General features: G+C 37.8%; 1 protein-coding gene across 2 annotated transcripts; it reads right to left on the minus strand.

The window, feature by feature from the left end:
* Positions 1 to 316: 316 nt before the first annotated feature.
* On the minus strand, positions 317 to 26,383 carry tfeb (transcription factor EB). Of its 2 annotated transcripts, none has more exons than XM_028003409.1 (11): positions 26,164 to 26,383; positions 16,958 to 17,062; positions 15,715 to 15,882; positions 12,546 to 12,644; positions 11,536 to 11,724; positions 10,699 to 10,788; positions 6,644 to 6,761; positions 6,434 to 6,490; positions 6,095 to 6,170; positions 4,012 to 4,159; positions 317 to 3,930 (listed from the first exon to the last, which is right to left on the minus strand). In XM_028003409.1, the coding sequence occupies exons 2-11, from the start codon at positions 16,985 to 16,987 to the stop codon at positions 3,364 to 3,366; spliced, it is 1,542 nt and encodes a 513-aa protein (XP_027859210.1). In that variant the 5' UTR covers positions 16,988 to 17,062; positions 26,164 to 26,383; the 3' UTR covers positions 317 to 3,363. The 2 variants fall into 2 exon arrangements, with proteins under 2 accessions (XP_027859210.1, XP_027859211.1); XM_028003410.1 differs by having other exon boundaries at positions 6,434 to 6,484; positions 26,164 to 26,377.
* Positions 26,384 to 27,042: the final 659 nt, after the last annotated feature.

Consider the following 27,042-nt stretch of genomic DNA (forward strand, 5'->3'; position numbering starts at 1 on the left):
AATTACAGGAAGTCTTACAAGTTAAAACACACAAACAAACAAATCAAAACTCAGAGGATGGATTCTGGAAAAACATTTTATATTCTTAGTAGAACCACGTTTCTCTGTTGGGTTGCTCTGCGGAGCAATTTAAATCAAATAACAAATGAGGCCCATCAGCTCTTTGGAGTGTGGTCTGGGTGACTGTGCAACATAAGTGTAGAATAAAAAAAAAGACTTTTCTGGACAACAGTGGATACATAATCAGTGATAAAGAACCAGAGAGACACAAAGACACTGGCCTCTGGGATTTCATGGAGTCACAGATGTGTGTGGGGTTTTTTTTTTCAGTTCAACCAGAACCACCCAAAACTTTACATTCATTAAATAAGTCATTACATTTCAGTCAAATCACAGAATCATGTTTAATCTCTATCTGCCAAAAGTAAAAGTTATAGCAGACCGAAACAAATAATTTGAATCATATAAAAAAAAAAAATCATGTCCCAAATGTACATAATCTTATCATCTTTAAAATTATTTGAAATTCAAAAGTTTATAAACCGTTTACTTTTTTTGTGTGGAACACTTAATGATGTAGTTTCCCAAACTGGCTCTGGGAAGAGCAGGTACTTGGAATAAAATTGAAATAGAACTAAAACAACAAATACAAATAAAATACATTTAAGTGGCATAGTGGTATACGACATCTGAAATTATTTTTTACAAAGTCTAAACAATAGTAGAGATTCCAGTGCTTCAACAGATAAAATAAATGACAAACTCTAAAATAAAGAACACAGGTCAAAAAAAAAAAAAAAAAATCATTAACAATGTTCCTTTTTTTTTATTTTGTATTTTGTCTAACTTAGCCTGGTCTGATCAAAAGCGACAACAAATAAAAGTCAAACCCAAGCAGAGACACAACAGACTCAACCTGCTTCAACCGTTAACATGACGGCTGGAGCGATGGATCAGCTCAGGGTGGCATCAGGTTCGCCTCTGCAGCCGTCCGTGTCTGTATGAATATGTAAAGACTATACTGCATTATAGTCCTTACACGTTTCTGTAAAGAGTGTGTTTATGTGCATATGTTCTGATTCTGTGCTTACAAAACTTACAAATGCACGACCAAACTTTCACATTCCTTCTTCATTAAAACCTAACTTTACCTGCCTTTCTTGTTGACCTCATTCACAAACCCTTAAAACTCCATACATAAAATTATGTTTATCCCCTGGAAACTGCATAGTTTAGCTGAAGCAGACAGAAGAAAGGCATGGCTGAATGCGATTATAAAATCTTAGCTGCGTATGGCCCAAAATGTATAAAAACATGCTGTAAAAAGAGACGGAAGAGTAAATAAAAAGGCACACAAGGGTGTGGATCATGGCTCTGACACAACTGAGTGATCAAAACAAATGCTGTTTTTTTGTTGTTGTTTTTTTGCATTCTGCAACAATACCTGAGTATTTTTGACAAATTTCTCATAAGTTAATGTTAAATCTTTCAGATTATCCAAAAAAATTAATTACTTCACTCCACATAACTTGACAGTGTCTGAGTGAAGGTCCTAACTGGGGATGTCTGAATCCTATCCCAAGAATTGGATCAGGTTTCCCATCAAGGTATTTGATCCGTACTGAAGTCCTTGACTGGACTTTGCTCCCAATAATGGTCACTGTTACACTGTCTGTCTGTGATTATGGCATTTGCACCTCCAGCAAGATGTGCAGTCAGTTAAAAAAAAAAAAGAAAGAAAGGATCTGAATCACTGCGTATAAAATTTTATGTTTTATGAAGCTGTAAGTTTCATCTGTACACCATTAACTGAAACCGCATTAGGATATGTTTCAAGTCAAATCAAAACAGCAAGTAAACGTACTAATGGTAGCCACTCACTTTAGCAAGCTGTGCTGAAAGCATGCAGGACCAAGAGTTTATTGAAGACTTCTTCCACCCACCCACTGAGTAATTATGTTAACTGAATCATAAGATGTGAACTCCTCCAGAGATCCCTCCAATTTATCAGGCCAACTCAGATCTTTATCAACACCTAACATGTGTGGCCAAAGCAAAATGTGGAAAAGCAAAGTGAGGAGAGCAGCTATGTCAGAAGACCGCTTCCCCTTCAGGATGAATTATGTATGCAGGACCATAAAGCTATTTCCATTTTATTAACTATCATACACCGAATCGTTTACGGTTATTAAAAGAGGTGTGCGGGAGGGGATGGGGGGAGCAAATAACGTTCACGTGAGACAATGCCCCCATTTGCTCTCGCATCCAATACCGTCAATCTAATTAACTACTGGTGTTGTCCTCTGCTCAGATAGGATTCAGAGTCACCCTGCTGGAAATAAGGCTAAATGTGCTGCACAAGAGATCTGTGTGTTGGTTCAATACTGGAAATGCTTAGCCTGGTAGGTAAAGCTTCAGGCTGTACAGATCAACTTGCAGGCACTTGAGTGCGTGTGCAAAATGTTTACTCTAAACAGAGCCGGCCCAATGTGGTCTTTGGCCCTACATAGAATCTGATTGGGACCCCACTCCAGTTCACATCAAATAGTTCCAACGGAGGCATATGAGTTAAGCAAAAATTCTTGGACACCAGTGTTGTTAAGGTAACGGATAAAAATAATTTCCATATGCTGCCTCATAGTAAAATGGAATAAAATAAATACTTCCATTATATATATGCCTTTGACGTAAAATTTATACAAACTTTAAACTACCATTGTTTCTAAATTATTTTGATATTTAATTAATTCATGCGATTTCTTTTGTTTTACTTAAGTGATCTATTATATAACGTTAGTGTGCAACTTATTGTTGTATTGAATTGTGGCACTTTTGGCTCTTGATGACTAAAGAGGCATAATTGTAATTTATGTATTAAATAGTTATATTGTCCTTAAAACGTGACTCTAGCACAAACACAAACAGCAGCTAGCAACATTTAACTACTGACATTAAATTGTGATCAATAACATAATGATGCAACTATGAATAAATTATAACAAATAGTGCACATGTCAAGTTTCTTGACTTTCTAAACGAGTCAAGAACATTTTGAGGATTTGAGATCAATATTCTGTTTAAGAATCCAAATACTTCTGGGTACCTCTTGCTGGCCTGGAGGCCCCAAGCAGCAGCTTAGTTTGTTTTTGTCTTGGGCCGGCTCTGACTAACAACTTCTGTGAGACTGGTGTACCCTTTGGTTTGGACTGTACCGTTAAAGAGAGATAACGGTACCACAACGTGTGTGTGATGTTGGGACCTGGTAAATATTGATTGATTCTTTTTTGTGTATTGTGTATATTTTTGGGGTTTTCTTATTTTGTTTGATGCTGTTTGCAGTTTTACTGCAACCGCGCTACATTTCTACATGATGTCTCCATCCTCTATGCTAAAGCTGGATCTGCGGCTAGAGTCGACAGACGCCTCGGGGGACATGGCAGACAGCAGCGGGTCTCCACCCATAGGGGACAAAGGCTCGTCCATCATCAAGAAGCCCAGCTCGCCTCTCCTCCCTTGGACGTCCAGTCCGCCTAGGTCACCCAGCCCCGACATGCCGTCTGAGAATCCGTGTATCCCATCGCACAGGTCCAGTGACTGGGCAAAGTCAAAGGGCTGGGAGCTGCCCACGGCTGGGAACTGGATGGGCTGTTGGGGTGGGAGATGCTGTGAGAGCGGTGGCAGCTGCTGGACCTGAGGCTGGAGCTGGCTCTGAGGATGGAGGTGGGTTTGGGGGAGGAAGTGGTGCTGCTGGGGCTGAGCCTGGTTGTGGGGTATGTGCTGGGACTGGTGGAGGGATTGTGCCTGGGCATGAGAAAAGTTCTGCTCTGGGCTGGTCTCTTGTTTTATGTAAGGAGGCATCATTTCACTCTGGTTTAGGGCAGATGGGGAGGTGCTTGGCAGGCCATGTATTTGAGCCTGCATCTCCAGCTCCTGTTGACAGCAAAATCAAACGTCATCCCAAATATCGTCTTCATTGATTTCTTGTTTATGTATTTCTGTTAAGTGTTTCACCTGAATACGTAGCAAAAGATGTTTGTTGGCCACCTCCATCCTTTTGAAGTTATTTTCCACTTCTCTGGATCTCTGAACATCTTTTTGCATGCGTTTGATATAATCTACAGATGCGCGCAATATAGTACCTTTGTTCCAACGTACATCGCTACAAACAGAGGAAAGTACACACAGCTGGTTACTCATATGTCGTTTGGATCCATTGACACCCAATGAATCTGAATATCATTAAAAACATAGCATATTTCAGTAATTCAACTAATAAATGAAACATATATATATAAATATTCACATGTACCTGTATTCATATGCATATGTACCTGTATATATTTAAGCTTTTATTTCTATTCATTGTGATTAACGTAGCCTACAGTTAATGAAAATCCAAAATTACATAAGACCAATAAAAAATAATCTTTTTAATACAAGAAATTCTCTCGTATTAAAGTGATGTATATATGCGTCAATGAAAGAGTATTAAAGTGCATATAATACTCTTGTATTATATGCAAAAGTATTATGTGTTCTTGCATATAATACAAGAGCATATTGTATTATGCTCTTGTATCTCTTTGCGCACTTTTTGGAGTGGGCAAAGAGAAGGCCCACTCTAGAAACTCCAGGAGCTTGGGGGCCAAAACGCAGGTGACTGTATTGGATTGATTGGTCATAGGAATGAACCATTATCCTGGTATGCTCAGAACTCTGCAGAAAGATTCTTACAATTACAGGTTCCCCAAGACAACTGACGCTGGCTGACTACACCGAGGGAGATGAATGGCAACCGATGCTAGTTCCAGAACCAAGGAACAGCAGTTTTATCGAGTCTGACTGCCTGGTCAAAACAGAGCTAAGAAGACACCAAAATAAACCCCTTACCAAGCAATGAGACCTTTTAAAAGACCTGACCTGAGTCGTCCACATTCTGAGCTAGTACAGCAGCTAACTGGTTCCCAACTGATATAGCAAGACAAAAGCCACTTTGTCCTTTGAAACACTATTCACAGTAACTTGTATCTGGGCAGTAAAAGCTTAGGATGATCAGTTTCAGAGTTTTTATTATGTTTTTTTTTTATTAATAACTTAGTCCATCTAAATTAAAAGCATCTAACTTAGATGCTTTTAATTTAAATTAAATGCTTTTAATTTAATTTAATCTAAATTAAAAGCATCTAACTTAGCTGCTTTTAATTTAGGCTCCACAGGGAATGCATGGTACAGCTGAAGCTGATTATTGAGTTCAGACTGCTAAAACCAAGGTTGCGCTTATGTCTTTTAAGGTTATTTTCTTTCTCTTTCATTCCACTAAGTTACCTAAAGTAGCCATAAAAACATTATGAAATGTCCTGTTTTCTTAAAGCTAATGGCAGCTAAGTTAAACACGGCTGAAGGCTAATTATTCAAAACATAACTATTTCCTGCTGGTAGGCAGTAGCAGCAAACTGCTGAAACTCAAACATTGAATATTGTTATTTACAATGAATTAAACTTATTATGAGATTGTTTCAACAGCAGACATCAATTTTTTTATTCATGGTTGCCCAAGTTGGGTATAGATCTGTTGTTGTAGCTCTCAAAGCTCTCACTCCTGCTGCAGTTCATGCCTTGTGATTTGTCCTCCTCTTCCTAAACAAGCTTTGATTTAAGTTCCTCTCAAGGCTGCAGTTGTCCTTGTCATTTATTTTTTCTAATACACTTTTTCCCTTCACTTGATTTCTCCAATAATAGGTTCCTTCTTCAGTAATGACCATCTGTAGCTTACTCCCACTCCAAGGAGGGCATAGGTAACTGTCTGTTGTATAAATGTCAAGTCAGTATGCTTCCCAATGACTGTGCAGGCCATAACATGGCCAGATAACATCCCTGCATGAAGAATCCTTTTTATTGGTCTTGTGTAATATGCTGAATTTCAGAAAAACTTTGGGTTTCTATTAGCTGAGAGTCAGAATGATCAAAACCAACTAAACTAAATGCTTGGAATACATCATTCTCTGAGCAATGAATGTAATATGAATTTAGCTTTTGATAATATTAAACTTTATTGAGATGTTCCTGTAAACAAAGCAAACTGAAAGATACTCACAGGTCATTGGTTTTGGGAATCATGGTGCCCAGCTCTTTGATTCGATCATTAATGTTGAATCTTCTCCTCCTTTCAACTATTGCAGAGCAAAGAGACAAACAGAAAAACAGTTTTGCATTTTGGAGATGAACAATAAGAAGTAGCACAAATGCACACAAAGTCACAGTCACAGGCAATTACTCTTAAGTGCAAGAACAGCAGAAATGATCAAGTTAACTATCCACCCACTTGTTACACTATGTCAGCTAAATCAGCATAAAGCTGTAGCAAACTATGCAAGAGGCCAACTATGTTGTGCATATTTGTCGCTGTGAATGCGTCCAGTGCAAAGATTCTTACTTAGATTGTGGTTATCTTTCTTCTGTCTCTCCTTGGCCAGCGCACGGGCTTCTGTGTCTTTGCAAAAACAAAAAATAATCAACTAAAGGCTGTCAAAGTGGCACAAAAAAGATGTCACAGATTACCAGGAAGAGTCACTGTGGTTCTTAGAGCAACAACGTTTACATCATCTGTAAAGAACAAAATGTTTTAAAACTCAGTTGTTCGCACCCGTCAGTTCTCGCTTGATGGTCAGGTTGGCGGGACAGGAGTTGCTTGTCATTCCGATAGTCGGCGCCTTCATCCCAGGACCTGTGTAGACGTCCAGGTGGCTGCTGGAAAGCGGGAGCTTGAAGTAAGGGGAGCACAAACAAAAAGACATACACATTATTTTAGAAAACATGTCTAAATACAGACCTAATGTTAAGTGTTTGAAAAATAACAATTTCATTGCATCAACGCAAGTAATGGCGCAGTCTTTTTATTTTGATCAAAAAGCCCCCTTGCACTTCAGTATTCCAAAAAAGCAAATACGTTTAGGGTCAAACATGAAAAATTATGCTACTATTTCAATATATGTTTGTGTTATAGAGTAAAATTACAATCAGATTAAAGTTTACAGAATACAACATATAAAGAGTACCCTATAAAGTATAATCTCATCTGTCTGCACTTCAGTTTAAATATGTTATTCCTTACCAAGAAATCTTTCACAGCTTCTTGCAACTTGTAAAATACTTTTATGGAGTCAGTGTTCGTGTTTATTGTGCTGTAAAGCGCACACAGCAGCAGATAATGTAATAACATCACACCTGAGAAGAGCTTGCCAAATGCACAGCAATGATTGACAATTGTGTTATCAACTTTATCTGTCTTTATGGCTGGATTCCCTCCTCTGCTTTCTCCTGCTCCTGAATTTACACCTGTGAAGTGCTCCAAACTCCAATATCTTGCACTTTAGACGCTATATAACAAGAGGGATTTAACTCAGTGAGGACTATTAAAAAGAACTCATTTCCCTTTAATTGTGCAGGTCAAGGAGTCAATGAGTTTTAGACCCGTCAAGGAGCCGTGTCAAACTGCCCTAAGGCAGTAGGGACAAATGTGGCCCTACTAATGAGGCCTGACAGATAAAGAACTCAAGGAGAAAGATAACTTAATCTGTAAGCTACTGTGCGAGCTGGAGGATTAAACACATTCACAGACAAACATAAACAGTCATTTCTGAAGCTTTGCAACTAGGCTGAAAGATTTCAATACTAATATGGACATAAAGCTTCAAATTATTAGAAAGTTGAGCTGTGAAGGTGTGGAAAATGGCTTAAAAAAGCATAAATCGATTATTAACTAATTAAATTAGGCATCCAACAGTGTGGGTATTCATTTATAGGGAAATCTGATGTTTCTTCGGGTTAATGTTTAAAACAAATCAGTGCATCATCATACACGATAAAATCCCAATAAAAAAACTTTTATTTCTACCGGTCACATTAACATTATTTCTGCTGACAGTAGATACTAGAAAACGCACGCTCTGTCTCAGCCTGTTCCACCGTGCTTCTGCACTTCACACATTCTGATCGGAAATCCCAAGAGTCTGCTCGTTTAATTAGCAGCTAATTCTGAGTCAGTGTCACCATCTGCTTGAAGACTTTCAAAACACTCTGTCTGTGCCTGGCATTCAGTGGTGTCCCCAGCTTTTGCTAAAGTTTAAAAGATTCCAAGAATTCCAAGGAATTTGCTGTCTTAATCCCCATCAGGATTAGCAGGTGAGTTTTACTCACTGTTCTGACATTAAAGGGAATAAAGAGAGGCCGGGTAAGCTGGAATCTATCCAGCACAGTTACCATACTGATATGCAGTTTCTTAGTTCTTCAACAGACATCTTTTGAAACACCGAGATTGATTGGTGTGTGCTGACCAATCTAATCACACAGTGCAGTACAGACTTATGCACAAAGACAAAGTTTAAGTGATTAAACCAATCAACCACACAGGGCGGTGGGAGATAAAGCCACAGCTGTATATGTGGGTTTCTGTCTCCACACAGCAGTTAGTGAGGTTGAACACATATAGTATCAGAGACTGCTTTGATTTAAGCTCAAATTGAGATTTAAAATCCAACAATATGAAACGGAATGAGGAAAATCTGAAACATCCAATAATATGCTTATGTGAAAATATGCTGATGCATCACAGAAGTTCAAACTTTTAACACACAGCATAAGAAAAGGACAATCCACTGACTCAGATCTAAATCAAAGTCATGTTTAAGCAGCCAGGGAGCTTTTTATCTTACCAGCTGAATCTGTTCTCCTTCAATAACTTCCACAATGGCATACGTCTTATTCATCTCCTTCATCCTACACTCCTTTGCTTATAAAGGCTGAGGGGGCTTTCTTCTTCTCTCCTGGGCTCGGGCAGCACATGCAGAGTTTTGTGGCGACCGCCTCCTCTGCAGCTACTGCTGTTGAGAGAATGACCTCAGCGGCGGCGCTCCGGTTCGTCTTCTACCTCCGTTCTCCACCAAACAGGAGTGAACTTTCCCCCAACTGGACTTTCACTCTGTTTTCCCTCCAGCATAAATTGTCCTCATCGCCCCCACCCGTATACACCTCCTCCCTCCCTTTTTTCTTCCCTCCACCTCCCTCTCTTCGAATGTCTTGTAAACAAGTTGAACTCTAACTGGTGGCGGCTTAATTGTTAATTTTCTGAGTTTGCTTCCTTGGACACAAAGCGCAGCATAGTCCTCGTCCCGGCATGTCTTCCTGGCTATTCCTAACTATGTCCAACACGGTTTACGGATGGAATGTTTAGTGTTTAAGCCAATTACACACTTTGTTTCGTGCACTTCACTTTGTTTGTCTATGTGTTTTTGTTTATGGCTGCATGAAGATATAACTGATTGGACACTGTGGGTACATGCTGAGTGAAAAAAAGCCTTTGAAGGAACATTCAGTGGCTGCTTTGAAAGATTAACATACTGTGGTTTAATTAATAGATAAGCCTAATAATGTCCAATAATAGCAAACATCACTAATATGGTAATTATTGTAATATAAGAGTTCAAACTCTTTATACTAACAACTGACTTGCAATATTTAACTAGATGATTTTTTTACTGGGCTCAAAAAAGCCTTAAAAGTCGAGGAGAACAACAATGAAATTTTAAAGAAAGAAACATCAATTATGTAGTCTAAATAATATTGTTTTCTTTTTTATTCATCCAAAGAGGCTTGAAAGGGACTTTAAGTAGTATAATATGGTATAAAAACATGTCACTCAGTCCATAGTTTCAAAACAAATTGCATTATTTGAAGAATTCACGTTCTACTGAAGAAGAGGCTCATCCTGCTCTACAGTTCTGAGATAAATAGCACACAACCCAAAAGTATAAACATTTGAAGTATTTTCTCATTTAGTAACATCATTTTAGTCTATTCCTCTTTGGAAAAAGCTCAAGCTTTGACAGAATGGCTTGAACACATCTCTTAATAATAAATTTCAAATCTTGTCACAAACAATTCATTAGATTTAAGATCTAGTCCTTGACTAGGCCATTCTTTCACAGGTTTTCTTTCAAGACTACCTTGCATTTAACTGTCTTTATCGCCATCATTAACGTTGACCAGTTTACCTTTTCCTGTTAAAGTGAAACACGGCCACAGCAAAGTGCTGCCTCCACTATGTTTGATGGGGACGGGGTGTTCGGAGTGATGCTCAGTGTTTCCGCTATATGTAGCATCTTGGGTGAATTTTCAAAAGCTTTCAATTTTGTCAACATCAAAAAGCAACATTTGAATTGAGATTAATTTCTCAATGGGGGCCGATTTGCTAATTAGTTGGTTACACTGGATTTTAGTCAGAGGTATCATAGAAAAGGGGCCTAGATAAAAGTGCATGTCAAAATTTTAGGATTTGCTTGTAAACAATTTGTAAAACCATGCATCTGTTCCATCTACTTCTGATCGCCTGTGACATTAAATCCCAATAATTTAAGTTTGTGGTTGTTCTGAGACAAAATGAACAGTTACAGTTAAAGTAGTTTGTAGATTTTACTTTGTGTCATATATAATAAAATCATGTGTAAAGAAAAACGCTACAACAAACTGCAGTTAAAAATGACCAGTAACAAAAATGCCTCAAGGTTTTACAGCCTGCAGAGCCAGTGATGCACTCTGTCTTTTACCTTCAGGTTAACTGGATGCAAAGTACAGGCGTCATAGAGAACACTATGAAAATGAAGAAATCTGTTTCTTTTTAGAAGGAGGATTCTCTCTACTCACTGTGTTTGGCATATGAACAGGGTCCATGTATCCTTGAACATCGTCGTAACTGGACTGCATACTTATAATGTCATCAATAACCTCCTCCATCTGCAAAAAAAGAAAAAAATTAGAGCAAATGTCATTTCAAGACAGTTCAGGAGACCAGTGGATCCAGTTTCAATACAGAAATAAGTTACCGAGTCCAAGTCTGTAAAAGAAGTTTAAAGATCCTTGTTTATTAATTCTAGAAGAAATTTTCTGTAAATAATATTGAAATATTTAGCCAATAAAACCACTGGCCCATTTTTCTATATTTATTTTTCTTACATTTTAAAACCCCTAAAAGCATTTAGAGAGCTAAATGAGAGCATTTACTCTCTGCGGCAGTGTAGAGTAATTTTTCCTCTTTGAAAGAAAAAAAAAAGAGGAATTGCAGAGTTGAAGGCAGAGTGTTGGTCAAAGTCTCCCAGGTTCAAAGGCCCCAACGTTCTGCTGTTCCTCTGTCACTTGTTAAGCTGTAATTACAGCAGGAAGGCCATTATGGGGCATTTAAATTCCACTAATTGCCTCTCTCAGTTAGTCACCACTTTCTTCCAACTCACCTACTGTTCCTTTGCAAAGTGCTGCTCCTGCCCACCAGAGTACAATTAAAACATTATGATGCGTTCATAAAAACTGGAGATCATGTCACTTCTGGGCTAATTTTCAACCCTCGTAATTTTATATATTGGTATAATTAAGTTATATATTTGTGTTGGGTCCTTGCAAACTGAGCTTTAAAAGAAGACCATGAACCTAATGTTTATGGGTCTATGTTTATTGCGCAGTCTGCCCAGAACGCTTGCAGTTGCCTACCTCCTTCTCGTGGCTAGAGCCAATGTTGAGCATGGCCATGGGACTGTTGGGGGCGCTGTTGCCAGGCATGAACTGCTCCTTACGCATGTGTGGGGAGTGGAGCAGTGGAGGTGCAGATGCCGAACCCCCCGAAGGTCCCATGTTTGTGGGAGGAGATGGTGGCATAATCCCTGCCACTGCATGAACCGTCTGGAGACACAAAGAGGAAAAAAAGGTGAAGGTGAACTGAGGATGCCTCAAACCAGTCACTGAGACTAGGTTCTGTCTTTCTATGTATTGGATATAAATGAGAGATACAGTACCTTGCAAAAATATTCATGTCTTGGAACTTTCTCATATTTTGTCACATTAAATTTTTTGACATGACATTACATAAATTCGGTCAGCATTTTATGTGACAGAGCAACACAAAGTGTAGTTGAAGAGGAAAAATAACACAGTTTTAGAGTTGTTTACAAATTTAAATTTATGTTTGGTTTTGTTAGAAAATAAAGCTATCTGTGGTAGCAAACTGAGTGACTAACATAACCTGAACACACCATTCCCACGGTAACATTTGGGGGTGGCAGCATCATGCTACTTTTTTTTTCATTATGATTCTTTTGGTTCACAACTAAAGCTTATTACAAGGCGTTCCTAGAAGAAAACATATTAGAAGCTGCAAAGACTAGAGATTAGGACAGAGGCTCACCTTCCAACAACACAAAAACCCTAAATTAGATGAGCAAATCTGGTAGAGACATACCTAAAAGACAATGTGTGCCGTTACCGAAGTAAAAGGTGGTTCTTAAAATAACTGACTCAAGCAGAAATAAATTCATACACACACAATACTTTTCATATTGTTATTAGTAAAAGTCATTACAAACTATCATTTTTCTTTTGTTCCACTTCACAGCCACATACTACTTTATGTTTTTCTATTATATACATACCGGTAAAGTACATGTGAAAACGCTTAATACTTTTGCAAGGCACTCTGTACAGCAGAGCGTTCGACAAACAAATACCTGTTTGCTAGCATAGGTGGTTGAGAGATATTCTTTCACTTGTTGTCTCCGTGACTGACGGATGTGATAGTCTGTTGGATTTTCAAGGTGGGTTTGTACCTGTATGAAGTAAAAACATAATAATTCAGTTTAATCATTAAGCAAATTTGACTTCTTTCATTGCTTCAAAACTGAAAATGAAAATCTTAGTGGTAATAACACAGACGTATACTCATATAAATCAGTTTGAAAATTATCCCTATATTGTTCATAAAAGCCAGTTGGCTCAGAATGGTTTACCATTAACATTTAAATTCATGTTTAGACCACTTTTTATCTTAGTGATGTGATGGCACAGGATACATAGCAGCATTAAATCAGCGATGGCTACAGAGGCAAAGCTGCACAAAATCCCCAAGTGTGGCTCCACGGAGTCATGAGCTGGCCTCATTCCTTCAGATCAAAGGCCAGAGCTGAGGAGGGAGCTGCCCCCTGCTTCTTTTATCCACTTTAATAGCTAAAAGCTGGGTTATATTAGAATAACCACAAACATTTCAGTAAATAGATGCTTCTGCTATTTTCGATAGATGTTTTACAACTCCCTTGTCAAAGACATTACTGTTGCTGGATCTCCTTTTATCTGCTACCCACTTCTACGCAACCCTACATACGAATATTTTTTTTATTGGTACATTAAAGTGTTATGTACTGCAAATACACTCCAACCTTACTCCCTTTTATTTATTTTCTCACTTAAAATAACATTTGGTCAGGCTTTTACATGCACCAATCTTTGGCAGGAATTTCATATTAACTTTGGGCATTTAGTGAATGCATTTCAACTGCACTAAACAGTCGGGCTGAGTGCCCGACTGTTCATGCTGGACTAATAATAAAGGAAACTTCAAAGGTTTATTTTAGAAACAAGAGCCAAGTGCCCAAGTCTGAATTTAATGTGTATTTTCTCTGATTGACACATTGAAACATTAGTGGAGGTGTATGTAGATATTTTATCATAAATATAATGTTTAGCCTGAGGCCCCCTTAATATTTTATAGCTATTAACAAGTGCCATTTATAGGGGCAGTATTACATAAAATTGACTTTTCTTTAGCTTTACTTTGTGTTATAAAATTATTTCCTCATCAAAATCTTACCTATAGTGGTGCCTTGATTCGTTCATGCATGTTTGAGAAATCCTTTAATCTCCCCTAGCAACCATTCAGGGGTCAAATTTACACAATAACTCCAAAGCCCCTTAACCTGGTGGTGCCAATTTCTGAATGGGCCCAACCTTTTTTTATTTTAAATATACTTTAGGCTTAAAATGCAGCAAGTGGCAGGAAGCAAAGTAATTTAAATGAGTGCTCCCAATTCTACTAAGAAGAGTGGTCAAGGGTAATAAAATAATGCCAAGACTTTGTTGATGGTTACAAAAGTATCTGATTTCTCACAACATTCTTAGGGGCTGTGATCAAAACATTTGTAGGAATGTATGCATTTTTGTGCTCGTATGTAAAATTTTGGCCTTTCTGTAGAAATGCCACAGTACATTTAAACTTGTGCACCCAATTCTTATTTTCAGTGATCACTGAATTTATAGGCTCTATAATCATTTTGCCTTGGAAGAAAATGGTTTAAACGCATCATTAAAAGCCTAAATCAATAAGACATTCCTGCTGATTATCAGAGTGTTTGCAAACCTATGACCTGAACAGTACACAGATGCACTGAAGTTGAGTCTGCGTACATAAACTGATGATGGACTTCTGGAAGGAATGGTTAAGTAAAGACATAGCTGGACGGGAAAGAACAGCATTAGAAATAAAGTTCATTCCTCTGAAGTTTTAAATAGAATGATTGACATGCACACAAAACTCTATGAAGTAATTTCTTTAACAACAACTACCATGAAATTTGTCTTTGCTAGTTATTGCATAACCTTGCTGACAAAAGGACAATGACCACAAAAGATTACATTCCTGTCTCTCAGCTCCTCACCTTGCCGGAAGAACAAAAATCCACGTTGATAAACAGATACAATAAAGAAAACATCTAGCAGTGAGGACGAGCAACAGGACCGACTATTTAGTTCTGACAGCTTGGCCCAGCAGGCCGCGCAGTACTGGAGCTGACAAACTCCAAAGAAATGTGCTGCAGGAGGTATGACAGCCTCAGAGGGCCTGACAGACAAGAGAGCTTCCTTTATCTACAACAGGAAAAATGCAGGTTTCATAAACACCATTCCATTCAACCACACACACATAAGCAGGCAAAGTAAATAGTCAATACAATACAGGCATGTTGCCCCACACTGTTAAGGCTGCGTGGATGCTGGAAAGATATACAGTTACAAAGAGGACAAAAAAACAAAGCATCTGAAGGAGTGTTGCACACTAACACAGATAAGGACAAACACAGGCATCTGTGGAATCAGGCAAAATGTCACTTTGCTTTATCAGTTCCTGATAAAGCAAAGTGCTATCTGCATCTGCATCACCCATATCTGGCCTATCACAAAACATGTCAAAAGTCTGTTATCTCCCCATTCTTTCTTCTTACATGATCGTTGCTCCCCTTTATTCTTCTTTTTTCCTCCTTTCTCAAACCTGTCTCTGAGTGCTGGCTACACAGCAGAGTTCCTGGTCAGAATGCTCAATGGAAACTTCCTATGTGCCGATCTGTCACAGCATTCAGCCATGATTAAATCCTCTGAAACAAGACTGACGGTACTATCTGTTTAGTGATTTTTCTTTTGTAATGTTGTATTCGGGCTGGTTACACAAAACCCAATGAGTTATACCCAATTCTAAAAACAGGTCGTGGAAGGAGAGAGTAGAAATTCTGTTCAGAGTAAAATGATCAAACCACACATCTGTGTTAGCTTTTCATTTTTCCTGCCTTTTTTTAAGTCAAGATAAAAAGTAGTCTTATGCATTTTCACAAAAGCAAAAATTAAATCCAGCAACAACTTCATGAAAAGACATACACAAATAATTTTACTGATTCTGTGTACAATTTCTCCAGTAGATAAGTAAAACATTTTCCATTTTTTTAAAAAGCAGAATTTTATCAAACCATAAATCAATAGATATTTCCCCATCTACAGAACAATATGTTCTAAGGTTTTTTGAGCACTGAACATAAAAACAGGGGGTTGGTAACAATCACTGACTGTGGCCTCACTGACCTTCAGAACCTCCACAGGAACTTGCATGCTTTGGTACTGCTGTGGGGTGCTGATAGCTGGAGTAGGTGCAGGTGGTCCAGCCATGTGTTGCTGCATGTATTGCATCGCCGCATTCTGCTGCTGCTGCCGCTCACGCTGCTCCTCCTGCTGCAGCTGGTCTCGCATCAGCTGCATGCAAACAAACACAAACATCTCAGAATGCTTAAGAAAACCAAGAGTAGAGCAAGGTATTAGAAAATTATGGAAAAATTAAATATTTACATCAGAAAAAATAGTCAGCTTTATATATACAGTATATATATATATATATATATATAAAAACTAAACGATTGACTAAATATACAGTGCCTTGTGGAAGTATTTAAACCCATTGAACTCTTACACATTTTGTAGCATAAACATTAATGTATTTTATTGGGATTTTATCTGATAGATCAACACAAAGGAGCATGAAATTCTGAAGTGAAGGGAAAATGATACCTGGTTTTCAAATTATTCAACAACAAAATCTGATTAATTGTGTTGCATTTAGGGGACTTTGATACCCCTAAACAAAATTCAGTGGAACTAATTACATTCTAAGTCATCTAACTAATTAATGGTTAGATGACTACATGCAAAAGCTGTAATAATACAGCTTTTATAATAATACAGCTTTTGCATGTGGGCTCAGGTGAAAGAATTTGTTGACAGGACAACTCTGAGGCGTTCAGTCCACAGATCTAATAGAGTGCCATTGATCAGATCATACCAAAAATGTTACTGTATAACCTTTGTGATAGAAAACTAACACCCGGCATCACCTTGAATGGAATATCCCCAATGTAAAACTTGTGTCATGCTCAGGGGAGGTTTATTGTTAGATACATAGAAGCTGATTAGGATTGAGGGGAAGTTTGATGAAGCTTTGTGGTCATTATAGAAAAATAAAATCTCTTTTGGGCATTAGAAAACTTCTGATTGGTGGTTATTTATTTATTTATTTTACAAAGGAGAATAGCTAGAATGGGCTTTACATAAAACACTTGATATAAACTGAAGTTTGTTATTGCAATATGACAAAATCAGAAACAGTCATGCAAATATGAATACCCTTGCAAAGCACATAGCTACTGTTCAATTAAGAATAATGAAATTGTTAAGAGGAATTTCTTAATTAAATTTAGGATGAAGACAGCAACCAAATATACTGGCAATCGCTAAAGGGGAACTTTCTGAATGCTTGAACAAATCTGTGTTTCACCTGCATTCGCAGCCCGATGCGTGAGGCCATCGCTGGGGGCCGAGGCGGCAGGGGAGGGCGACCCGACGTTAATGCACCACAGTCCAGCCCGAGAGGTAGAGGTATCTGTGCAGGAGATAAAAAAAGGAGGATGAAATCAAAGAGGGGAAAAAGACAGAGGCAGTGGAACTTTTCAGAATTTTGCAAAATGTAGAGAACTCAATAAGAATTTACAAGACATACAACCACTAGCTGATTATCTTCAGTCAACTGGGTTTCATGTGAAACAGGCTGTTTTATCAGAAATGCATAAAGAAATTGGCTGCAGTGGGCAATCATCCAATTTTTGATCTGTTCTACACAATGATCAGCCAATAAGAAACTAAAATACAATCCCTTTTCAAGTCAGGAAATTCACCACAAATAAGCACTTTCAGGCCTTACTGGTGAGAATCTTCATTGTCGAAGTTAGTACTACATAAAACATAAAGCGGTTTTCTATCAGCTGTTCATTGATGACATGTTTACAAATGAAGTTGGAGGAAGTACAAAAGTTGCAGGAAGCTTTGCGAAAGTAAACAGTATATTACAGAAAAGTCGCTAAGAAATATAATTCTACCTGTCATTCAACATGATGGATTTGGAAACGTCCCCAGTCTTTTGGGATTCTCTGAGTTAAAGTAAAGGTCTACATAGTCGAAAAGGGAATCACTGCAAGCAAAATCATTTTGTAATTTCTGACCAGGTTTTATATGCGTCCACTGAATTTTGACAATTCATCTTGGGTAATAAGCTCAAAGTCTTAGAGGGTGGAATGCCTCCTTGCTATCCCCTTTATCTCTAGTTCACTACCAGATATTCTTTGTTAGATTCAAGTTGGGACTCTAAGACTCCCCCTAACATTTTTTAATGTTACCTCCAGCAAGAAAAAACGTGTTGGTAAAAACCTTAAATGCAAACATGGCAGGAGTATGAATACTTTTAACTGTGTAAACACGTCACTCTAGTATTTTACTGTTTTTAGGTAAAGATGCAGAAAGAGGTAACTTGGCAGCCTCGTTTTGCTTTAACTGAGAAATAACTCTTGCTCTGGTTTAACTGACAAATAACTCTGATTTACAATATATATTTAATTCTTAAAATTGTTCAAACATTTTAGCTCAAATATTTTGTTTTATTTGTAGTGTTATTTATGGTTCTTAAAAATCATGAGTTATAAGTAATGTAAACACATCAGCATTGAAGTTTCCTTCCTAACTATCTGTTGCATTTTATCCTGCTTATTATTATGAAATCTATATTATGAAATCTATCTATATAAATCTATAAATCAAAAAGTGCACAATATATATTGTTAAATAAATATTGAGGGAAAACTATACATGCTATCCTATTTTTTACAACAAATCCTATTAAAAAATGATTATATTGGTATTATATAATTACCTATAATCAGACTGACTGTTCAGTTGAGTTCCTGGATAATCTGATTTCACACAGACAAAATATCTCATGTGAATGCAATTATCCGTTATTTGTTTCTCGGTAATGAAAGCAGAAATTGGTAGGTATTATATATAAATATCATCTTTTAATATTCTAGCTAGAAAGCATAAAGCATGCTGCATTTTATGCCTACAAGTGTTTTCCAATTATTTTCTTTTCAATCAAATCAGTAGAGGACAAAAAAAACAAAAACAAATGTGCACATAAGTATAATGACCTAAAAAAGGAATCACCATTTCCAAAGCAAACATCTTTACATTCACTCTATAAGAGACATTAACCACCAAGAAGACTTCCTCTATCATGTTGAGGAGGTCATGTGGAAGTCATGTTATCCTGTTGTCCCTGTGAGATCATGTGAGTTAAAGGCCAGGGGAACACCCATCACCCCCTGGCTACATCTCCTCCTCTTTACTCGCATGCACACATAACCAAAACATTCAGAGGGGAGTCCCAGCGCAGATAGTTCCCCTTCTGCAATGACTTGTGTTAATCTCTGCATGACTAAGCCCGCCTGGACCCAAAAGCATAATGAAACGAGAGCCTGCCCTCTGCTCCGTTCAGCTGCTGATGCAGCATGTGCGGGGGAATGATAGACAGCACGGCTTCAGTCAGAATCCGATTCATCGGATCTTTCATCAAAAACGCTGTCTGTATATGGTCATAAAGAGAGAATGACCCAGAGAGAAAGACAGACAGAGAGAGAAAAGCTCATTGTGCGTGAGGTACAATAAGAAGGACAGCTCCTATTGAGAAGGACTGAAGCCGCCCGTTGTCCAAAGTGTACATTTCAGCACCCGAGGGGGCACACACTGCCCGCTTTGTGCCAGTTAGAAGGCCTACATGAATAACACACACCCATGCAGAGATAAGACATTGATACGCACAGGCATTCCAACACAAACTTGGACCAGAACGTGGATTTCAGCAAACAATAACTTTGCACTCACAGCTCCATACTCCAATGAAGTGATTTAATCTAATACTAATGAGAATTTATCCTTACATCTGGACTCCCACCGCTGTAAAGTTAACTGCGAGTGTCCACATCATTGTAACTATGCAGAAACAAGTCTGCATGTAAACACACGCAATAGGTGAAATGTTTATAGTTCTTTAGGTGTGTCAAAAAATTTACTTAAAGATCTTTAATTTTATGACTGAACCTGCATCTTAGAATAATAATTGTATGTTGCAAGGAAGAAGCAGGGATAATAGCATCATTATTTTATTGATGCTATTACTAGCATCAATAAAATAAACATTCTCAATTTCACTTTATAGATCTAAGATACTTTGTTTTGTACTTGTCCTGCTAAACAAAAAAGACTGGCCAAACTCTCCTAAACCTCAGATTTTTACTTAAAATATACACAAATAAGTTTCAAACTCAAACATGATGACACTGAACACAAAATCAGCAATGAGGGCTTTATTCATTACCCACCAAGAACCAAACTGCTGCCATGTGACTTAATTATCTCACAGAAAAACCCAGACACCATATGTGGCACTCAATGCATAATGACTCAATGGAGAGGTGTAAATTAAAGGTAGAATATAGAGAACTTTACTTTTTCTCTAAAAATTAAAGACTTCAAATTGAGCTGGCTAGCATGGGTAGAAGTAGTGGCACAGGTAATAAATAGCTAATGTACGTAGTACCTCAGATCTTGAAGCTTATGGAGTGATGGGAACATAATGATAAAGAAAAGTGCATGAAAAATTTTGGTCAATCATAATTTCTATCTTTGTCATAATTTTTAACAATAGTATCACAGTTAAATATTTTTCTGATATCTTGCAGCCCTTACAGGAGACGTGTTATTTATGTCTTTCTCTGTCATTGATTCTAATGTTAAGCCTGATCAGTGTACAGGAGTTATGAGCCCAGATCATTATTTCAGTCTTATATATATATGTATAGGACCAGTCTCTAAACATTGCTGAACTGAATACAGGGTTTAAATACCTTTAGCATCACATTCAGTGGTGATGAAGCTAAGAGCTCTCAAGTCAAAGATTCATCTTATCTATTAGTGCCAAGTTTCCTGAAGTACTGCAAGGAATGAAAACCACAGACCTTGTCATCCTGATTCTTCCTCTTGCATGTGACCATTCACATTCAACTTTTCAATTTCCAGTTCAATCATTTCCCACTTAATAATTTCAATTCACCATGACACAGTGTAAACAAGATGTAGCAGAATTAGAACGAGGGGATCCCCATTCACTAGATAAGAAAAACATTGTGAAGTATAACTCTAAGGTGCTGTGGGGTCACCAGAAGTTGTTGGAAGCAAAAACCAAAGTGGAAATTGGAGTTCTAGTGAACTGCTTGGCAGCTTGGACCCAGTTTTGAGAACACTCGACCAGTTCCAATTCAATTTAAAGTTGTCTAAACATTTCACAAACAAAAGGAACGTTTGTGAAATGTTTCTTTTTTTTATGAGGACAAAATTAGCCAGTAAGGAAGAAAAAACAACATGTCACATGACAAATCAAAGATGAAACAAGCCAATTTAGCACAATGTAAAAACCAGTGTGCATGCTAAAAATGATTATACAAAGAATAAAAATAGTCAGAAAATTAAACATTGCTTCCATACTGATCTAGACCTGGAAAGCGATGATAGCAAATTCCAGACTTTTTCAGATTTATGGTAGGACGACCTCAAGAGATCTCTTATCCATGGTGCTAATTTATTTTCTGAATAAAATTGCTGCTGGAGGCAGAGTGTACAATGTTTGCATATTAAAGCCTCTCTCCCCAACAATCCTGCATCATACAACATCCAGCTCCCACTATGACTCAGCCATGAGGCATACTGTATTACACTTAACATGCATCGTTTCGATGCAGCTTCCTAATATCATACGGAGACTCACTACTACCAGACTGCATGATCCCATACATGGGCTCTCCCGCTGCCTGACAACCACTGGGGACATTTGTGACGCAGTCGTAGCACACAGCAGCTATTGTGTGTCCAGTGCTGTAATGTCATGGCCTCCTTCACTTCAAACGCTGACAGCCAGTAGGAGGATGCAGAGCGGAGGAAGCCCAGGTCAGAGGCCAGCTATGGATTGTGCCATATGTTAGTCACGGACACACTGAATAGGCAACAAATACAGAAAGCACCGCTTTAGGTATGCTGCGTGATGACAGCCTAACTTTTTCAGCAAAATGTACATGATCATAAACTCAAAACTTCACACACACAGACACACACCCACACACAGAGGAAGTATGAGGCCATGGCACCTGTGCTTAGAGACATGGTGTTAATTTGTGGAAAGGGTATTTTTAGATGTGACTGTCCAGTGCCAAAAGAGGCCTCTTTGACAGCCAGCACTTAAAAGTAGGATACATACACACACATTATCCCCCTTAAACAATGCATATGCACTCTGAGTTAGTAAAGTGCGCAGCCTGAAATGCAGGAAAAAACATTGAAAAAGCATTCAATGGTAATTTAAGAATAATATTTTAAGAAAGAGACTTTGAATTTAAGTTTAAACAGAAGGAAATCCTCTAAAGTTATATAAATATCTTCAGAGAATAGTAGATCAAACCTCAGCAGTGCATCCACTGGAATATAATGAGAATTTAAATCAACAAAGTCTAAGTCTGTGTTTGAGTTCCTGTTTTATTATGCAGTGCGATGATGCAGTCCTCATACCAGTTACCACTGACCTTGATTTGCCCCCAGCACCATTTACACCTCTGGCAGATTTAGGTTACAGAAATCTTTTAATTTTACAAACATATTTCTTCAACTGGAGGTGATGTTAACGTTTTAGAGAATATGTGGAGGGAGCTAAACGTCAGGGTGATAAGCTTGAAGGCCTTCTGTTCTCAAAACGTTGAAGCCCATCACTAAATACGCAGTCAAAACACTAGTGGGCCCTTGCAAACAGCCATTTTTTCATTGATCCTCCTTTTATACTTACTATCTTTTGGGATATGTCTGTCTCATTTTCTGTCAGAAACAAAGTTCTTGGTTAAATGAACATATTTTCTTTAGCTTTTTAGGCTAACCTGTAACCTAAAGATTATTAATTAATCCACCATTCAAGTCCATTCAAGACATTTCTAATAACAGAAACAGAAATGTAAATGAGCACAACAGTAATTCAAGTGTAGTGAAACAAAGCCTTGGAGTACATTCATTGAGACTTTTTTTGTGAAAGAAAATCCTTTCTTATCTTTAAACCAAGCTGTAAGTATTATCTTTGATATAGTTTTGGTCTGTATATGTCAAAACGTTTTCTCAGCATAACAATCACTGACGAACAAAACATTTCTGCACTAAGCTGCCTGTCTGCCTGCTCTGAAGACTAAAATAACTCTTTGCTCTCTGTTCTCCTTTTCAGGAACACCCTGTTCCCTTGAGGCTTGGTGGATCTTTTATTTTTATTTTTTTTACATGCATGTGTGTATTCACATGCATCTGTGTGTGTCTTTGCATGGTTCGGTGGGCAGGACGGTATGAATCTAAGGGTAGGCTTGCATGGGTAATCCCTCTCTAGAGCGGTTTGGGTACAGCATATGTCAACTGGACTATCAACTTGCAATAAATGCAACTAAAATAGAAGTAGTAAGCAGAGATACGAATGGAAGTGTGACATTGTGGTCCCGATATCACCCTAACACAAGAAGAAGCCAAGCTAATTTGTCAGGCTGGCAGAGAGATGCGATCAATTTCACATGCCGTCAAGTCAAATCCAGCAGGTGGACTTCTTTGATGGCCTATTTAAACATTAAAAAGTACACAGACAAATAAACAGTTACCTGTTTTAGAGGAAAAGAGTTCACGAAGAGGTGTACACCGAATTTACGCTGCTCGCTACATGTCTAGTTGCTGCAGAATGATGGTGAAGGGAAATCACGAAGCAAGCAGAGATGGAGACAGGTGGTGAAAGTCCGACAGGAGAGAGAGAAAAACAGAACAACATGTAAAGATGGAAAACCAGTGACTGGTGATGAAACATAAAAACAGCCAAAAATGGTAAATCAGCAGCTGTAGATAAAAAATAAATTAGTTTTGATCTAATAAAAGTAGAAAATAAAACAGCATAGACAGTAAAGTTTTAAAGAAGGGGAAACTGCAGGTGTGAGTTAAACACTTTAAATAGCTTACAAGTGAAGAATTTCCACAGCGGAAGCAAAGGAAGCAGCAGACCGTGATAAAAGCATGAACATGTAGGCAGTTGGCACAATAAGATTCTCATTGTGTATATTAAGACAAACATTTTAGCATGTTTAGCTTTCATAAAAAAAAAACATTTATTAATACTTACATTAAATTAGCACAATATATTGATTATCAAAGTTGGAAAATGGTATTTATGACATATTTGTTTTGGTCATTTTCATTTTTATTGATGGAGTTAAAGCGGTAGTGTTATTTGAAATAAACTTTTTTGAGCTTTACATTATGTCATAAAGTTTTCCCCTCATCAAAACCAAACCCAGAGCTTTGCTTTGATTCTTTCATGCGTGACTGAGAAATCCCTTCATCTCCTGTGGCAACCATTCAACAGTGCAAAAGAGTTTGTGGGACTGAGGACGAAGATCGGAGCTGCTGCATTACAGAGCACCCCTCCTCCATGACTCCTTCACTAGCCAGCATCAAATAATAAGCACCTGGTGGAACTGCACATCAGCTGAGTTCATTATACGAGCTACTTCACAGTGCAATGCTAATAAAAACACTGTTAATAGAGGAGCAATGTTGTGATGACTTCCTGAAGGCAGTGTATTGGAAAGAGCATCACTTTCTTAAAGAGACAGAGGCCCAATTTCAAGGTGTTAAATTTGTCAAATTTCTTTTAAGTCATATTTGATATATAAGCAGCTTTTTCAAAATAACTGAAGGAAACATAGTTACTTGATTGTGCTACAGAATGGCATTATGTGGATGGAAAACACATAATAATGATCCTTTGAACTAAAAAGTATAAACACCTGCTAAATTCAGAACTAGATTCAAAAACCTATTTTACAGAATTTTGTTATGCATAATTGTAATGGGTTCCAGACCATGACTAGCTTTTATCAAAACAGTTTAATTTGTCTTTCTTGTAAAAAAAAAAAAAAAAGGTTTATTCTGATTTTACTCTGTAAATTCAAGCCTGCTGTGAAAAGTTGTTGCAAGATTATTTATAAATATTGTAATGTAATCAATTGTATTTGAATAGATGTTTTGACGACACATTTTAAGAAAGTAACCTATTTGGTCACACCTTTCTGAGTTCCCTAATTTCTGAGACCCTGACACACACTCCAGCCTGTTAGGTGGCGGTAACTTAAGAGTTCAAACAGCTACTGGAAAGATTCACAGCAACAAAAAGACAATTTAGTGAAAATTATGAAGACAAGATTGCATAGCTTGTGGAGCAGAAGGTTTCAGCATTGCATCCATACAATACATGTTGGTGTGAGCACAGACCCCAGAGATAAATGATCAACAGCAGCCCACAACATACAGGATAACAGGTTTCAGAGCCAAAACAAGTAAGACTAATTCTGAGTTGAGTTGAAAAGATGTGATTATCCAAGATTAATAAAGAGACCCCTAATCGACCACACACAGACTAGATTTTACAAAATACAGGGTAAACATTGCTGCAAAGCATTACCTTTTTAAAAGATATTTTAGATCATAAAAGAGAAAAATACACGAAAAAGATGTTTGTTACAGTATCTGTTCTGTGAACCAAGACTGATTGGGTAACAGAAAGTTGCTATTTCTTTTATTCATTTGAACTTTTATCTCTACCTGCCATAAAATATGTAGGGCTTAGAAATGTAAAGAATCAATTGGAAGACTAAGGTACAGAGTTAGTAATGCAAACTGTTCTTACTGTTAATGCAAGTTTAGTGAAGACGACAATAAATGCGTCACATGATCACCCTGAGATCTTGTGTAAACAGAACTAAAGATATGGCAAAAAACAAATATGCAGCACTATAGTTAGTGGATGGATGCAGAGCCACTGGATGCAGGATGCTGGGGAAGATGGAGTCAGTAGCAGCCATCATTCATTAACAGGTGGGGTAATCCCTGGGAAGATCTCTAGTCCTGACTAGAGCACTGCTCAGTAAGAGATTGAATACAACGTTATCATCAATAAATACCACAATGCATCACTTCCCTTTTCCTTCCATTAGTTTTCACAACTCCTAGTTTTGTTAGCGGTGAAGCAACTTCCTCTGCAGGCAGCCCAGGAGGGGGAAAAAAGCTTTATGTCATAACACGAGTTCAAGAACTGGATATTACTTTAAATCAAGCTTCTTGTTGCACTGCACTAACAGTACTTGAAATGATTCACTCTAACCAAACTGGTTATACACCAACACTACTGTGCACTACATCAGCAAGTATGGAGTTTGTTGTTACTAAACATGTACAAACAGGTATTGAAACTGACGAGATACACTACTGCTCCTAAAGCAACGTATGGAGGACATTTAAGTGTGGTTCAAGCTGCTTAGGTTAATGTCACATAGAAACATCTGCACAGGTCTTAAAGATGCAGCAAGTCTGGATTTTGTTTGTTTCTGAACATTCATAGGAATCATCACAGTACTGTTGTTAGCAATTCAATAAAAACTGTTTGCTACTTGTTATATTTCAATAATGCATTTAAGTCTAAAAGCAGCATTGTATTGAAATCACAAAACAAAATGTGTTCAAATATTTCCAGACTCTTACCAGCAATTCTCCTACTATCCCAAAGACAACATAGTGAATCCAGGTGAAGTCTGATCCTCCACGCTTTGCTGTTTGAAACTGACAACTGATTGCTTCCTTGATCCAGCTTTTGCTTACAGCGCGTGAAGCCACTCCCCTCCCCGATATACTGAGGCACTTACAGTGGGCTGAGTGCAGTCAGTATTAGTCACCTTCTTCTTCCTCTCTAACTGCACGGTCAGCTTCCAGCTCGCCCTCAGTCTCCCCCTCCTTCTTCCCCTAAATTAGTCGGAGTCTGGGCAAACAACAAGGACAGCGCTGTTTTCCAGTAAACTCATCTGCCACTTTTTTCTTTTCGTGCTCAGTAAAGTGTAACTCCTCCTTCAGTGCAGCCCCTCTGAATCTCCCTCTGTCTCAAATCAGCATTTACATACAGCAACACTTACCCATGTGCGTGTAGAAGCACACGCATAAACATAAAGCCAATTCCTTATTTTACTAGGTCACAGTGGAGTTTTACAGAACAATGCATCAGCATATTTACTTCTTTATTTGCACGCCCACATATTATCTTCCCATGCACACAAATATTCACACACAAATCTGTGAAAACAGATAGCAACTGAGAACTAATAGAGATTCACTTTTATTGCACTCTCCGTCAGGTCAATGTCAGTTATTCCAAAATGTGCTTTTTTACATTAATAAAGATAGAATCACTTCATCAGACAATTTTTAATTAAAAAAAAAACAATCAGAATGCCATTTAAACATACTAGCAAAAATGATCAAGGCATATCTTAACAAATATGTCTTACTTCTAATGTGTGTCATGGATTAAGGGATTATACAACTAAAAGAATACAGCTGTAATTAGCACAAGTCAGAAATTATGAAAAT

Source organism: Xiphophorus couchianus, chromosome 20, assembly GCF_001444195.1.
Source record: "Xiphophorus couchianus chromosome 20, X_couchianus-1.0, whole genome shotgun sequence".
In the NCBI taxonomy this organism is placed as follows: Eukaryota; Metazoa; Chordata; class Actinopteri; order Cyprinodontiformes; family Poeciliidae; genus Xiphophorus; species Xiphophorus couchianus.